At 38.0% G+C, this 14,097-nt stretch overlaps 1 protein-coding gene and 1 long non-coding RNA gene across 3 annotated transcripts in view; both read left to right on the top strand.

The window, feature by feature from the left end:
* Window positions 1–7,046, top strand: part of LOC118224210 — a 60,555-nt gene extending 53,509 nt beyond the window's left edge. The window contains exons 3-5 of one of the 2 annotated variants that reach the window (XR_004764605.1): window positions 2,927–2,995; window positions 3,081–3,115; window positions 3,337–7,046. This is a non-coding gene — a long non-coding RNA (uncharacterized LOC118224210). Of the gene's footprint in view, window positions 1–2,926; window positions 2,996–3,080 lie in introns of both variants that reach the window. The other variant, XR_004764604.1, reaches the window with a different exon arrangement.
* Window positions 7,047–11,270: 4,224 nt separating this feature from the next.
* LOC118222624 (transcription factor Sox-21-B-like) lies at window positions 11,271–13,691 on the top strand. Its single transcript, XM_035408349.1, has one exon. It carries the CDS (start codon window positions 11,851–11,853, stop codon window positions 12,592–12,594), a length of 744 nt encoding a protein of 247 aa, XP_035264240.1. The 5' UTR covers window positions 11,271–11,850; the 3' UTR covers window positions 12,595–13,691.
* The last annotated feature ends 406 nt before the right edge of the window (window positions 13,692–14,097 follow it).

The following is a 14,097-nucleotide window of genomic DNA, read 5'->3' as shown; positions in this document are numbered from 1 at the left end:
AAATCTATCCAGCCCTACGGTAAATGATCCCCAGCTACACATCCACAAACAAAATTAAATGCATTACATTACATTCATTCATCCTATCGAAAGTGACTCACGGTGTAGGAGAACATCAGTTTCAGGATATTGCAGTTTTTATTGCAGACGTTATTGAATTGGGCCAGTTGTGTAATACCATCACCCAGAGGGCTAAACGGGTTGTCAGTTCCTACAGTGTGAGTCCCTATTGCTTCCTCTCCTCTTGATTTCTATCGCATTAGAGTCACAAGGATATGCTGATCCACACTAGAGGTGGAGTACTCCATCAAAACCTGTGATCAATAATTCCTGCAAGTGCCCCTTGAGGCTGTGTGATGGAAATGCTGATTGTGCGATGCTGACTTTTATGTTGGTGCATCAACTGAATAATCAGATCCTCTGAGATAGGCAGGTATGAAGGCCCACTAATGAGAAAAGCTTTAAAATCTGACAGGCAGCAAATGAAATGTTAGTGCCATTCACCATTAACCTTTCTTTAAAAGTGTTGCCGAATGCTGGTTACTGTCGTTGGTGTTATGCGATGTTCGGTATTTTTATTTAATTGAGTTTTTTTAATGAGAGTGGGTAGTCCACTCTTCTTCACTTTAGTCACTGTCACTACAGACAGTGATGGAATTACAGTATAGAGAGTTCCGTGGTGGGGCACAAACCCTTTCCGCACTGGGATAAATATACTGGGCTGGGAGTCTAATAAAAGTAGACGGGGGAGAGGTAGACTCCCTCAGTACAGAATACAGAGATACATGGGTACTTGTTTATTCCAGCAACCATGTTTTATAAAAAACTTTTTAATGCATTTAAAAAAATTAATTTGGCAGCCAATGTGGAGCTAAGCATTTCCAATTCCCAGCCCAATTTGCAATGTCTCATCGTCTGCAAGTGCATTCATGCGCGACCCCCCATTGCCAATTCGGAAAAGTGTAGATATCTGCGGTTCTCCTCCGATACACGTGTGTCTCCAGCTGCTTCTTTTCACACCTCAGACTACAGCTAAGCTCACACGGAGCAGAGTTAGAGGAAGACCTCTTACATGCAGCTGATCTACCAGCAGGGGTTTCTCGATAGCGATGAACACGGACCCCTAACCGACTGAACCCTCCTATACCCTCGGAGACACAATCAGAAGTTGCACGTTGCCCTATGGAGCTACCGACCGCAGTTGGCACTGACGTAGTCTGGATTCAATCCGAGGCTCTGAGGGTCATCCATGCACCACAGCGTGATGCCTTCCAACCATAATGTTTTACAATGGAAATTTAATTAGTGCTGTGGACTTTTTATATCATTTTTTTGTATATATCAAATTTATGCATTATATTTATATGTATTATGTACTTTATGCATTGTGTATTGTGTTTTTTAAGGCATAGAAATGGCAACCAAACAAATTTCCCTAAAATGTGATAGTACAGTATCACATGAATTGACGTGTCATCACACTCCAGAATGTGCCACACGCTCTCCAGTATTCAGTGATGTAAAGGTAGTCTGTCTGTATATTTATTTCTAATTTAGATTCTTTATTCCCTCAAATTTCTTTTCTTTTCAAGATTACGATATTTTCAAATGTTATTCTATACATACCACTTCCTTTCTCTCCCTGTCTTTCTCACCCTGTATCAACACTGGAGAAATTCATGTGGGTGATTTTGATGGACAGTGAGAGCTGACCATACACAGCCACACCTCCCATGGTACATATTCCCCCACCCAAACACACACACAATACTCTCAACAGGCAAGACTCCCCTTACAAATGCTGCTTGCATTTAAGCACAGCAGCTCTAGGCATTAAGCTGTGAAGCAGCTATGTACTGGTACTGGTTCTGGGGTGGATTTTATAGCAGTCAGAGTGAAGTGGGTAAAAGGGAGCAGGGCTCATTGTCACTGTGTGTGCATCGGCTTTATAAATTCTCAAATATGGGACCAAATGTTATCTGTTAAGAGTTGAATTAGCACTGTTAGATTTTTCTGTGTGCAAATGTTACATTTTTGTGCATCTACTGTGTACTACTGGTTCCAACTAGAAAACAATATTTTTGCAATAATACAATATGATCATATATTTTCCCCTCTTTGTATATACATATATAGACTTTTTGAGTGAATCTTGAGAGCCAACTTTTCTCAAATTAGCAGTAGTAGAGAGACATACCCCTTTTATGATAGCATTTATATTTTGCATCATGGAAATGGTTCGTTTTGGTTTAATGCTCACCCTGTTTGCATCAGAGCTTGATACTGATAAGGAATAATTGCATTGCTATGTTGGGTTTCTTATGGGTTCGCTTGAGTGTGATGGACCTGTTAGGTGCAGAGAATCATAAGTGCATCAAGGAAATATAATTGATGATCATGCATTGCATTGCTTAACTAGTCTGGCAAACTCAAAAAGTAGTACGGTCTATAAAAAAGTACAAATTATAATAAAAACAAAGGAATCACAATAATTCAGCTAAGATTAAAATACACAAACTGAACATTAACATGTTTTGCATGAGGAAGCTTTTTCAAGGTGTTAGAAATGGGCACTCATGGGAAAATACCAACATGATGAAACCCTATTGGACTCATATGTACTCTGTTAGAGTTGAATTAACACTGGGCACTTTACTATATATTAATAGAAAGGAAAGTGGCTGATCCGATTGGCCATAATGAAACCAAACTTCAACCACACCCACAAGTAATTTATTCTACCTAATCCAACCTTTTTTACTACTCTAGTGCACATGTGCTACAGTCTCTGGTCACAAAATGAAAGTTTACGGTGAAGAGGCCACTCTCAACTGCCAAAAGGACAATGACACATGAAGTCCCAAAGTGTCAGCGGTCTGTGCCAGCAAAAAGAGCTGTGACAGGATCTTATCTCTTTTCCTACCAGGCTACCTCAATGTTGCTCCCACAAGGAAAGGGAAGACCTTACAGGGGAGTGAAGGACTACAGTATTGTGGTGAGTGGGGTGTGTGTGTGTGTGTGTGCGTGTGTGTGTGTGTGAAAAACTGTTAGGGTGTATCCATTCTCTCCTATCCCCACAGGAGCTACTGAAGTCCCTTTGAGGCAAATTATCCAGGTATGTTTCATGAGTGAGATTTTCCTCCCCCCTGGGTGAAACAACTAAAACCGTGCGCAACACTGTTGATAGACGTGGGTGCTATCTGCTGCCTGACAACACTGTAAAGCCAGCTCTCCGTTTGGGCTTGGCACTGACGCCAGTGTCCTATAGCAGCAGCAGTGGGGTAAAAGCAGCAGCGATATGGCTCCAGCTAACTGGTTCATAATCGTCATTCACAGCCTGAAGCCCTCATAAGCCCCAGGCTTGATACAACCAGCTCCTCTGCTCGGTGGTCACAGAACGAGGCCGGAGGAATGTTAGCGCCGCACATTAGCCTCTGTTGGAATGTGAAAGATATGTCATTATCATGAAATGAGTCTGAATTTCAGTTCTGGAGGTCATTTCATTCTGAGAGTATGTTTGGTTGATGGTTAATTGTTGTTTCTTTTAGCCTGGAGCATTGCACTGATGGAATATTATCTAGCATATGTTCATTGACATAAATGAAAGATGTGTGTTTTATCAGCCTTGTAATATTTTTAATATTGTGTACATTTACTTGATTTTTTCAGTAATATGCCTTGAAAGATAAGCTTGATGTATTGTTTTTTCTCAAATGAACCCCTTGCATTACATTTAAATGCTTGGAAACATTAATATTTAACCTTTAACATAATGTAAATGCAGTAACCCCTGTTAAAGCAAAGGGCTTGAATTGATGTTCAGTTCAATGCCGTTAGCCATACCCTTATCACATTGGTTGAAGCTGTGCTGGACTTAGCACACATTCAACAAGAATAAACTCATTGGTGAAGTCTGAATACATTTTGTGGACTATAATATGCTTTGACATATCTAACTAATAGAATAGAATTCCAGAAAATTGATGAGTACGCAGTTAAACTAGAGTAAAATCTATCACTGTTGATTTAGCACTGGGCATTTTATTGTGTACATATAGGGATGGCTGATTTGCTTGAAATAAAGAGAATTTCTGATTGGTTAATCTGCATAGGGCATCAGATATAATGGGTTGAATAGAAATTATGTCTTGATTCAGTAAATATATGTGTCCTTAGTTATACTATATGCAGCAGATGTGGCATATTAAGAGTTCTATGTGGGGGTTATTTACTACTCTAATTCAAACAGACACATTGGAACAAAGACACCAAATTCCACCCTGGGGAGACTTACAGATTGTATAAATAGAATAATTTTAAGCATGGGAGAAATTCTTTTTCACACATTGTGCAAAATAGGTCATGTAGTGTTTTGAAGTTTCAAAATGTCAGAATGTTAGTTTTGCCTTTCTTTCATCCTGGTTTATCTACAAACTTTTGGTATGACTCAGTGTCACTAACATGTACAGCACAGATTTTTAAATCCTTTTATTTCCTCCCTAAATACTTGGATTGACTTCCAAGGCTTTACACAATCGCATTTGACATGAAATGATATGCTTATTAAGCTGAAATACAAGCGACTTTACATTGCATCAGAATAAACTGCTCAGGTCATTAAAACTTTCTAAATAGATTACTTTGTTCATATGAGTGTATTCAGATAAAATACTGAAGCTTTTACTGTTTGATTAACTCTCCTTGATCCTCATCATTCATAATTTTTGAAGATTTTAAATGTATTTATCTTTTGAGGACTGGGCTAACCAACCTCCAGTGTGTTAGGTTGCATTTTATGGAATATGTCAAACAAGTAGTTTTGCAATTAGGCTTTAACTTGCAAGACAGACAACTTACTGAATTACACTCTCTTTAAATAAAAATCTGCTCATTTTCATTATGTTTTGTCACAGTGATTATTCTTACTTTCTCACCACTGAGAAATCGAAACCGAGGTCTGCTACATGTCCTTTGACTGTAAAGACTACATGTGCAATTGAACTGAAGTGACAAACAAAACAAAGCTGGGCAATAAAGAAACTGTTCTAACATTTTTGAATACTCAGTCAGACACACTGGCAATGCCAGACAATGTTGGAACCAACATGGTTATAGTACTGTGAGCAAATGCATTTTGCATTAAAACCAAGACGATTAATTGTTTTATGCCTGTTTTATAAGTGACCCTGGGGTATCAGCCTGTAAAGTGACAACACTTTTTACTTGTTTTAACAGAAATATTACTGTATTACAAACAGCCCTTGGCTGTGGGTGCTGTATACAGCATATTATGATATAATTTACTATAGCTATTGTGTTAATTCTTAAGGGCTACTGAAATATTACAGCAATCGATCTTTGCTGTAATCCAAAATACAGCAATGCTCCTTAGTACAAAAAACTGTAGCTATAAGCTCCTGACGCCACCTAACTGTGAAGCCATCTTTAGTGCAGTGGTTGTCTCTCCCCCTGGAGAGCCAAGTTTAAACCTTGCAGGATCCTTGCTGTTACACTGTTGTCAGCAGTCGCATGTGAGTGTGGAAGAGAGTAGCGCAAAATTGCAGTTTGCCTGAGGTGTGCCTAAGCCACTTTGCTAAAGGTGAATTCATTAAATTTGTAATCTAACAATTCACATGTGGTTAAAGTGTACGTTTTTTATTTATAAGGGTATTTTGTATACATTTTGGTTTCAAAAATGCACTTTTTCTACATAGTCCCCCAATTCAGGGCACCATAATGTTTGGGGCATTACCATTACTAAACAGGTGTTTATGATATGTCAGGTGTGTTCAGTTGCTGCCATGCAGGTATAAGAGAGCTCTCAGTTTGTAGCACGGCCGGCGGTGGCCATGGGCAGGGGTGGGCTCAGCCCACCCAAATGTGCGTCTTGCCCACCCAATCAAAAGTTAAGAGTTATGGTGGGGGGTTTTATGGTTTGGCCATGTTGCCACAGGTACTATCTCACTTGTTATACATTGATGATGTGACTGCTGATGGCAGCAGCAGAATTAATTTCAAAGTGTACATATTTTTTGTAGTTCAAACATATTCATCCAAACTATATTGGACAGCACTTCATCCTACAGCAAGACAATGATCCCGAACATACTGCTGAAGCAACAAAGGAGTTCTTCAAAGCCCAAATCCGGAATATTCTTGATTGGCTGAGTCATTCACTCGATCTGAATCCAACTGAACATGCGTTTCTTATGCTGAAGATAAAAGTTAAAACAAGAGCTGCAGTACATGCCTGGCAAAGCATCACCAGAGAAAATATTCAGCACATAGTAATGCCTGTGGGTTACAGAATTAAGGCAGTCATTGCATGCAAAGGATATACCAAAAAGCACTGAACATGACTACTTTCGTATGTTTCACATAACATTAATATGTCCCAAACATTATGGTGCCCTGAAGTTATTTCTGAATTTTGTGCGTTTACATGAGGTCAGAATGTACAGATCTCAATGTAATGGGGCTGAGAGTCTATGGTCATTGTGGTTATTTTTTGTAGGAAACCCTAAAAAGTGCCAGACTCTTTGTGCTGTGCAGGTATGGGGCATAACTTAATGGATGGCATACCTGCCATCTCAATTCAATATTCAATAAAATTGCCATTAATACATTTAAGGCGTAAAGTGTAAAGCAAAGTGTACTTTTTCTCGACATTCCGGTCACACAATGTGTTAGTCAAATTGATACAACTATGGATTGAAAGTGGTTACAGACAATATTGTTTTAATCTAATACTTTCTGTAAACACAAATGATTAATCCTAATTCTTGTTAAAGGCAACAGTAGGTAAGAGAAGGGCTCAGCCTTTTATTTGCAACGTTTAATAACCTGGTTTTCCATTATTGAAAACAGTGTACACTCTGAATTATTATTGTGTGTGCGGTGATGACCTTTTAATCTGTCACATTATTCATTTGCAAAGGGTGCTGAGAACTCTGATGTTTTATTATTCGAAATGCAGTATGAAAAGATATGAAATCAATGGCATGTATAACACCTTGCATAATGTAATCCTAAATGCACAAAGACAACGCCCACTTTTGATACCCAGAATGTATGAGTAATCTGGGTGGAAAATGGATTTGCTTTTAGCAAATATTAAAAATAATAAAGCTGTGTTTGATTAGCATTTCTGTCTCTCACTGTGCCTCCAAACCATTTGCTCTTTCTCACATATAAATATTTCATAAGACAAGCATTTCACCTTCATATAGTGCCAAACAGGAAGTGTGACTTTTCTTTCTGCAGGGTTATGCTGTGGGCAGAAAGGTCAAAGAATGGGCAAGAGCTGATCAGGTACATCATCTCAAGGCCAAACCTTTAATCTTTCACTAAATGCGCAACAATCCCTGGGTCTGATGATTTAATAGCTTGCTGTTTGTTTCACTTGAATCATTCTGTAAAATAAAAGATGCCAGAGATTCCGAGATTTTGCGATTAAAACAGAGCAAAGCACTAACAGTAAACATCCCTCTGTTCTGAAAAACAATTTCCTATTTGTGAAAGATTGCATCTTTTCCTCTTCCACGTTTTGGGACATCCGTAAACAGTACTGTAACACTGGACACTGGATACCATCTTAAAAGCGCTAAAGAAACACATTCCTTGGCGCCCATCTTTTTCATCTGTGTATCTTGCTGACAAAAGCAGGATGACAGGGTGGATAGTTTTGAGTCTAAAAGGTTGCTTTTGATTGTAAGGTGGATTGAAGATTTGAATTAATCCTGCCCTTCGTCTTGACCAAGAAAGGGTATTAAAAATGAAGACCTGCCTCCAACTCCACTCACATTTAGATAGAGTGAACCCTGCCTGTCATTTTTTTAAACTTTTCAGCCTTATCACTACAGTACGATGTGGGCTGGTAATTCACCGCTCCATATCATTGGTCTGAACCTCTCTTTATCGCCAGGTAAAATTCAGGCTTTTTCTACTGCATCTTGGAGTTTTTAACAAAGAACATTTGCATCACAGGGTCCATCTTAATCTCGACCCCCAAAACAAAAAATAAACAAAAAACTAGAAAAGCAACAGACATCAGTTACATTTCATAACTGCACTGTTTCCAAAACGATTGGTGTTTTCTTTGTGTTCTATTAACTTATTAGCACTTGTGAGACTGTTAACCTGGGTCAAATATGCTCAGGATATTATTGGGATTTCAAAATTAATCAAGAAATAAAATTTATGCAAAAATAGTATAGATTATCTTCATCTCAATTATAAACAATATAAAGGCATGAGCGGCATAAATAATGTTTATCTGTGAATTTTTTATTTAAAATTTTCATGCAGTAGCCTAGATTATTGATATTTATTGATTTGAACTCACATTCTCAATTATCTTTCATCTTAATCGTGTTTATAGAAACCATATAAAAGGCATAAAGCAGATGACGAACGTCCCTCAAACATGCCATTTCTCTTTTACTGAAAGTTTTTAAACGGGTCAATTTGGCCTAAACCACACACAACGGATAATTCCTTGGCCTTCATATGCACAGTAAAATGTTGTGTTAAATCAACTCTGACAGAGTGCATTTGATCCCTCTTAGACGCATATAAACGCTGTTAGATTTAATTGAACTCTGATCATTTTACCGTGTACTTGATTCAGAGTAATGATATAGCCCATTATGATCATGTTTTTACCCGCACGTCATAAATACCATACATTCTGTCTGGTTACAATGCTCTGCTTTCTTACCTGGAAATAATGCATTTGTTTATTCAGCAATAGCCATACTCATAATATGTTATTAGTATTGAATGTAGCGGCCACCTTTTTAACACAGTATTCATTCTTATGCAAATTGATTATGCAAATATAATATTAATAATTTATATTCTCAACGAATTATTCAAAGTTATTTAAAGAATACAAAACTATTTGATGGTTTCTTTGTGTCCTTTTTTCCCTTTTTTTTTGAAAACTCCTGGTCTGTCGGCACCCACTCATTACAACTGATCACGTTTCACCATGATATTATGAACGAGGTATATCTAAGATGCTGCTGTAAAGGTTTCACCAATGTATATCCAACATTTCATCTCTGACATTCGTTTTTGGAAACACATTGATTCGTTCAGAAACAAAGACTAGATTATGAAATTGTCAAACGAACGGACGCTAATAACCTCTTCACTAATTCTCTTTCTCTTGATATGGAATTGTAATTGAGTAACACCAAACATGTTATTCATTGAAAACAACTGTCAAGAACTGTCAAAATGTCACTTAAATTGTTGAACACCTGCGTTCAATTTTTCCCATCGAAAATAGCTGTAAGTCCTATTCTTGTTTAAAAAGCTATACGGTATTAGTAACTTCACTCTTTTTATTTTGCCAGAATTATAACCTCTTCTTCAAGATGAAAACATCTGTGTTTAAGGAGCCGTTGAGTTATTATAAGCACGCCATCTTTTACATTAAGACAAAGTAGGTTACACTGCAAGATTCGAATGCACTTGAACCAGCAGGTTCATTTTGTGTCTGGCAACGATTCCCATCACTACAATCACGTCTCAATGTTTATTCTGCCTTACCAACATTCACAGAGCTGCCTTTCAATCGTAATCCACAATTTCAATGATGCTGTTATACAACATAAACACATACATCTTTTTCTTTAAGAATAATTCATTTGAAAAATGTTGCGCTGAGTGAAGCGGGAAGCATAGCCCACCCCATGCGACGAATTCAGTGTAGCTTAATTGTTCCAACTTCATTTCAAATACACATAATAATAATAATAATAATAATAATAATAATAATAATAATAATAAGTAGACTAATAATAATAATAATAATAATAATAATTATTATTATTATTATTACTATTATTGGTGTTGTAACAAAGGTTATGTCACTTCGTTTTCCCACCGTCAGTGCCATTTTGATCATTACCAGTGACTTAAGAGGCAACACCTGAAAGTAGGCTATAGATTTATTAGACCCTACCAGGCTTTACATTTCATTGTAAAGTAGGGTAAACCACGCATTGCAATTATATTTCACTTCTATGATAGAACACGCAACCTACATAGCGTAAAGTGTGTCAACATTATATCAGCTCCAGCGAGTCAATCATGTAAACACTATTTTGAAAAGCTTTCAACTTCCGTAAATTATCTGAAGTGTAAGTGAAGAGCAAAGGCAATTCAGTTTATTAAAGCAAATTAAAGACCGTCGATTCCAGACGACAAAACATGAAAATCAGTAAAAAAGGTGTCTGTATCTTATTTTACCTTATAATCTCAGTCGTTGCAATTTGAATCCTTTCCCCTTTCCGTCACTTGAAGAGTGGTACCTGGGAAGATAGACTAGGTAGACTACAGAGCTTACTTAGACCATGAAGTTTTGTGAGATAACAGAGACTAAAAGTATTGCTACTTTTAATTATGAATGGAAACTACCTGTGGATTCTAATTCAGGTGTTAAACACGTTCATATAAGTACGTTCAAAGACAGTTAAAAAACTTACTATTGTATTATAAAAGTGATGTTACTATCAGTAGGCTACATCACATTTTTAAGTCATAGCAACAGATAATGGTAGTGGTGATGATGACGAAGATGATGATGATTGTTATTATAATTGTTGTTGTATTGTTGTTTGTTTATTTACAGTTGCATATTAATTCAGTTAATAACTGTGATATATCGTCTTTGCTTAGACTATGGTAAGACTTAAGCAGTCTAGCAGTCATCTGATCGTAGTGCCTTAAATAAATTCCTGTAGGCTATGGCCAATTTGATGAACATTTTTACTGCTTACACAAACCTAAAGCGTGTTTGCCTCTGACTGACATATAGAAAAATAGTTTCTTAAAATGGTTACATCAGTCATGGATAAGATTGGCAAATTACATTGACTGATAAAATATGTTTTTAAATATAATTTACACTTTAGGTTCATTTTTTTACATTTTATTGCGACTGAATTATTAGTGTAGGAATCACTGTTCGTTCGTATGGACAAAGGAGAACAAACACGTTGAACAAACTGTAAATAACATGCTTTAATAGTGGTACTGGCAACAAATTATCAAGAAATGGGACTAGCAAAACATTTCAGTTAACCAAGGTTGTGTTACTGACATTGACATAGTCCCCTCCCTCCTGAATACTTCTCTAAAGGCTACTTCGGAGTTACTTGCGCCCTGCTAAATGCGTAGCCTACCAAATCCCTAACAAAAACGCAGCTCGTTCGCGCAGCAGCCTCGGTCAAGGCAGCTTGAGCTCGACGTCCTGCGCATGCTCCAGGGGGCCTTGCAATACCTGCTTTTGGAGCGAGTCTTATTTCACATGGGGCAGGCTTGAGATATCTACCACTTGCTTTAATGCTGGATACGGGAGCCTTTCGTTTGACAGTCAGAGGCGACAAGAGAGAGAGACTAAGGGACTCTTACTTTTTCGTCGGAACAAGACAACTGTTTTGTTTTGCTGTAGCCTGCTTCACTTTATTCACCGGATTTCCCTGCGAATGAAAAAACAAAAACAAAAAACTTTTGAGTGGTTGATCATATTAGACGGAGCTTTTGCTACCCCTGTCTCTGTTGAAAGACGGATACATTTGCAACAACGCGATGAAGAACTGAGATTGAAGTAAGTGAACAGAGCACTTATGGTTAGAAGCTATCTTTTTAACGTCTTCTGCGTTGTGAAAACTTTTCAAATTAGCCGCATCCATGCCAGGTGACAAACTTGCATAGAATGTGTATCGAGTGAATACTATCTGGAGGTTTAACTGTAGGAAAAAATAAAACCCTTGGGGCTTTTGACAAAGGCAACTGTGAAGGTTTTCACCTTGTCGTGTAAAAGTGCCTTTAATCACGATGTCTAAACCTATGGATCACGTAAAGCGTCCTATGAATGCTTTCATGGTGTGGTCAAGAGCCCAGCGCCGGAAAATGGCTCAAGAGAACCCGAAAATGCACAACTCAGAAATCAGCAAGAGACTAGGTGCGGAATGGAAACTTCTTACCGAGTCTGAAAAAAGACCGTTTATTGACGAGGCAAAACGACTGAGAGCCATGCACATGAAGGAGCACCCTGACTACAAATACAGACCCAGGCGGAAGCCAAAGACGTTAATGAAAAAAGACAAGTTTGCATTCCCAGTGCCCTACACTCTTGGAGATCACGACACGTTGAAAGCGAACAGTTTATCGGCTGGAGCTCTCTCCGAATCATTCATTGGGAATCCGGAAAAAGCAGCTGCCGCCGCTGCGGCCGCAGCAGCGAGGGTCTTCTTCAACCCGTCTATGTCTGCAAACCCTTATTCCCTTTTTGACTTCGGGGCGAAGATGGCAGAGATCTCCCCGCCATCATTTCCATACGCTTCCTCACTCGGGTACCCTGGTGGCGCAACTGCCTTCCCTGGAACCGGAACTGTTGGAAGCGGGACACACACTCACACTCATTCCCATCCTTCCCCGGGCAATCCTGGCTATATGATTCCTTGTAATTGTACTGGCTGGCCATCGGCGGGTCTCCAGCCTCCTTTGGCTTACATCTTGCTACCGGGAATGGGCAAAACGCCGCTTGACTCCTATTCCGCTTATGCGGCAGCGTTGTGATGCGCCTGACTTTTAAGTTTTCAATGTTGTAAAGACTATATGTGCCAGAGTTTATTAAACACATGCTCGAGTCTATACATGTGATAGAAGTCATCTTAAATATCACATGGGTATGTATATAAATTAATGCCTTTATGTAAGGTACTTTTTTGTTAAGGTAACCCATCGGGAACGAACAACTGTCGAACCGTTCTGTGCAGTTAGTTTTGGAAACAGCTAGCCTAAACCCTTATCAATGTGAATACTCTAATTTACCTCCTTTTATTTCAACCTGTTGCAAATACACCTGCTAGGAGGACTTGTTGGAATTTGCTAGATGACTGTGTCCAACATATACATGGGTTGCAATTCTTAATTTAACTTGTGAAAGAAAAAGTTAATAATTTAATAGATCATTGTCAAACATAATGTTGGCTAATACAATTTACATTTAATATTAGATTGATCAAGCAATGACTCACCTACCTAAATAAACGGCCATGTCGATCTTGTTTTCAGCCAGAATGACGTGTAAATGTGTACAGTTTAATTTTGTGGTTTAGTTAATGGTTTAACCTGGAATTGACTGGGTTGTTTGACTAGAAATCCAGTGCATATTTTATGGTTTCAGTACTGTTTTATAAGTGTCCGAAATATTTATTGTTTGGAGGCATTATGATGGTCCAGTTCGTTAGAAGGCTGAGTTTGTCCAGTAGCTAATATTTGCACAATAAACTTGAAGTGCTTATAGGATGCTATATTTTATCTTTATTTCTAAGGTAGTTAACACACTCTTCAATGTCAATGCTTTGTATTATTAAACCTTATTGAATTCCACATCCATCTTCTTCAGCAGTATTTGAATTTACCATATAAAACTGATGTATAGTCATTAGCTATGGATAAGCAAACATAATATATGATAATTTCAAATGCATGCTTGACGAACAGGCTCTACTGTGCACAGATTACGCGTTGTCTAACCCATAATTGCGCTGTCTTATTTTGAGTATTATTTCATATTCAGTTTGTTTTCGTGTAGGCTACATACATCTTAAGTGGCATTCTGTTCTTTCGCGGAACAACAGCCTATAAATTAATAAAGTATGCAGACAAGGTCTTGCTGAATCGCTTACAAGATTTTTATCTGAATTGCCCTTAAGTGCTTAGTCCAGGTGAAGTGTAAGGTATCCTCCAAAGGACGCTTTTGTTCTGGCTTTGAATAGAATTACGGCAAATCTAAATCAGGCCATTGTAATAAAGAGCCAGAAACCTAGTTAATCACTTTTTTTTCGTGAATAGAAAGGAAGATTAAAAAGTATTCAGGAAATGCTAAGGCTGGCTCTTACTTCGACTGGAGAGCAGGTAGGCTCTTGCACTGATTAACAGCTGAGCTGACGACACCTTTCTAAATTTTTTAGTGCCCTTTTCAAATAACTATCCAATGAACGCTCAGCCTACATTATGCACTTAAAGGAAACAATAACATACCAAAATTGTACAATACATCCTACACGTCAGTTG

This window comes from Anguilla anguilla, chromosome 3, assembly GCF_013347855.1.
Source record: "Anguilla anguilla isolate fAngAng1 chromosome 3, fAngAng1.pri, whole genome shotgun sequence".
Lineage (NCBI taxonomy): Eukaryota > Metazoa > Chordata > Actinopteri > Anguilliformes > Anguillidae > Anguilla > Anguilla anguilla.
The sequence above is the reverse complement of the archived record's forward strand: the minus strand, read 5'-3'. Positions and strand labels throughout refer to the sequence as shown.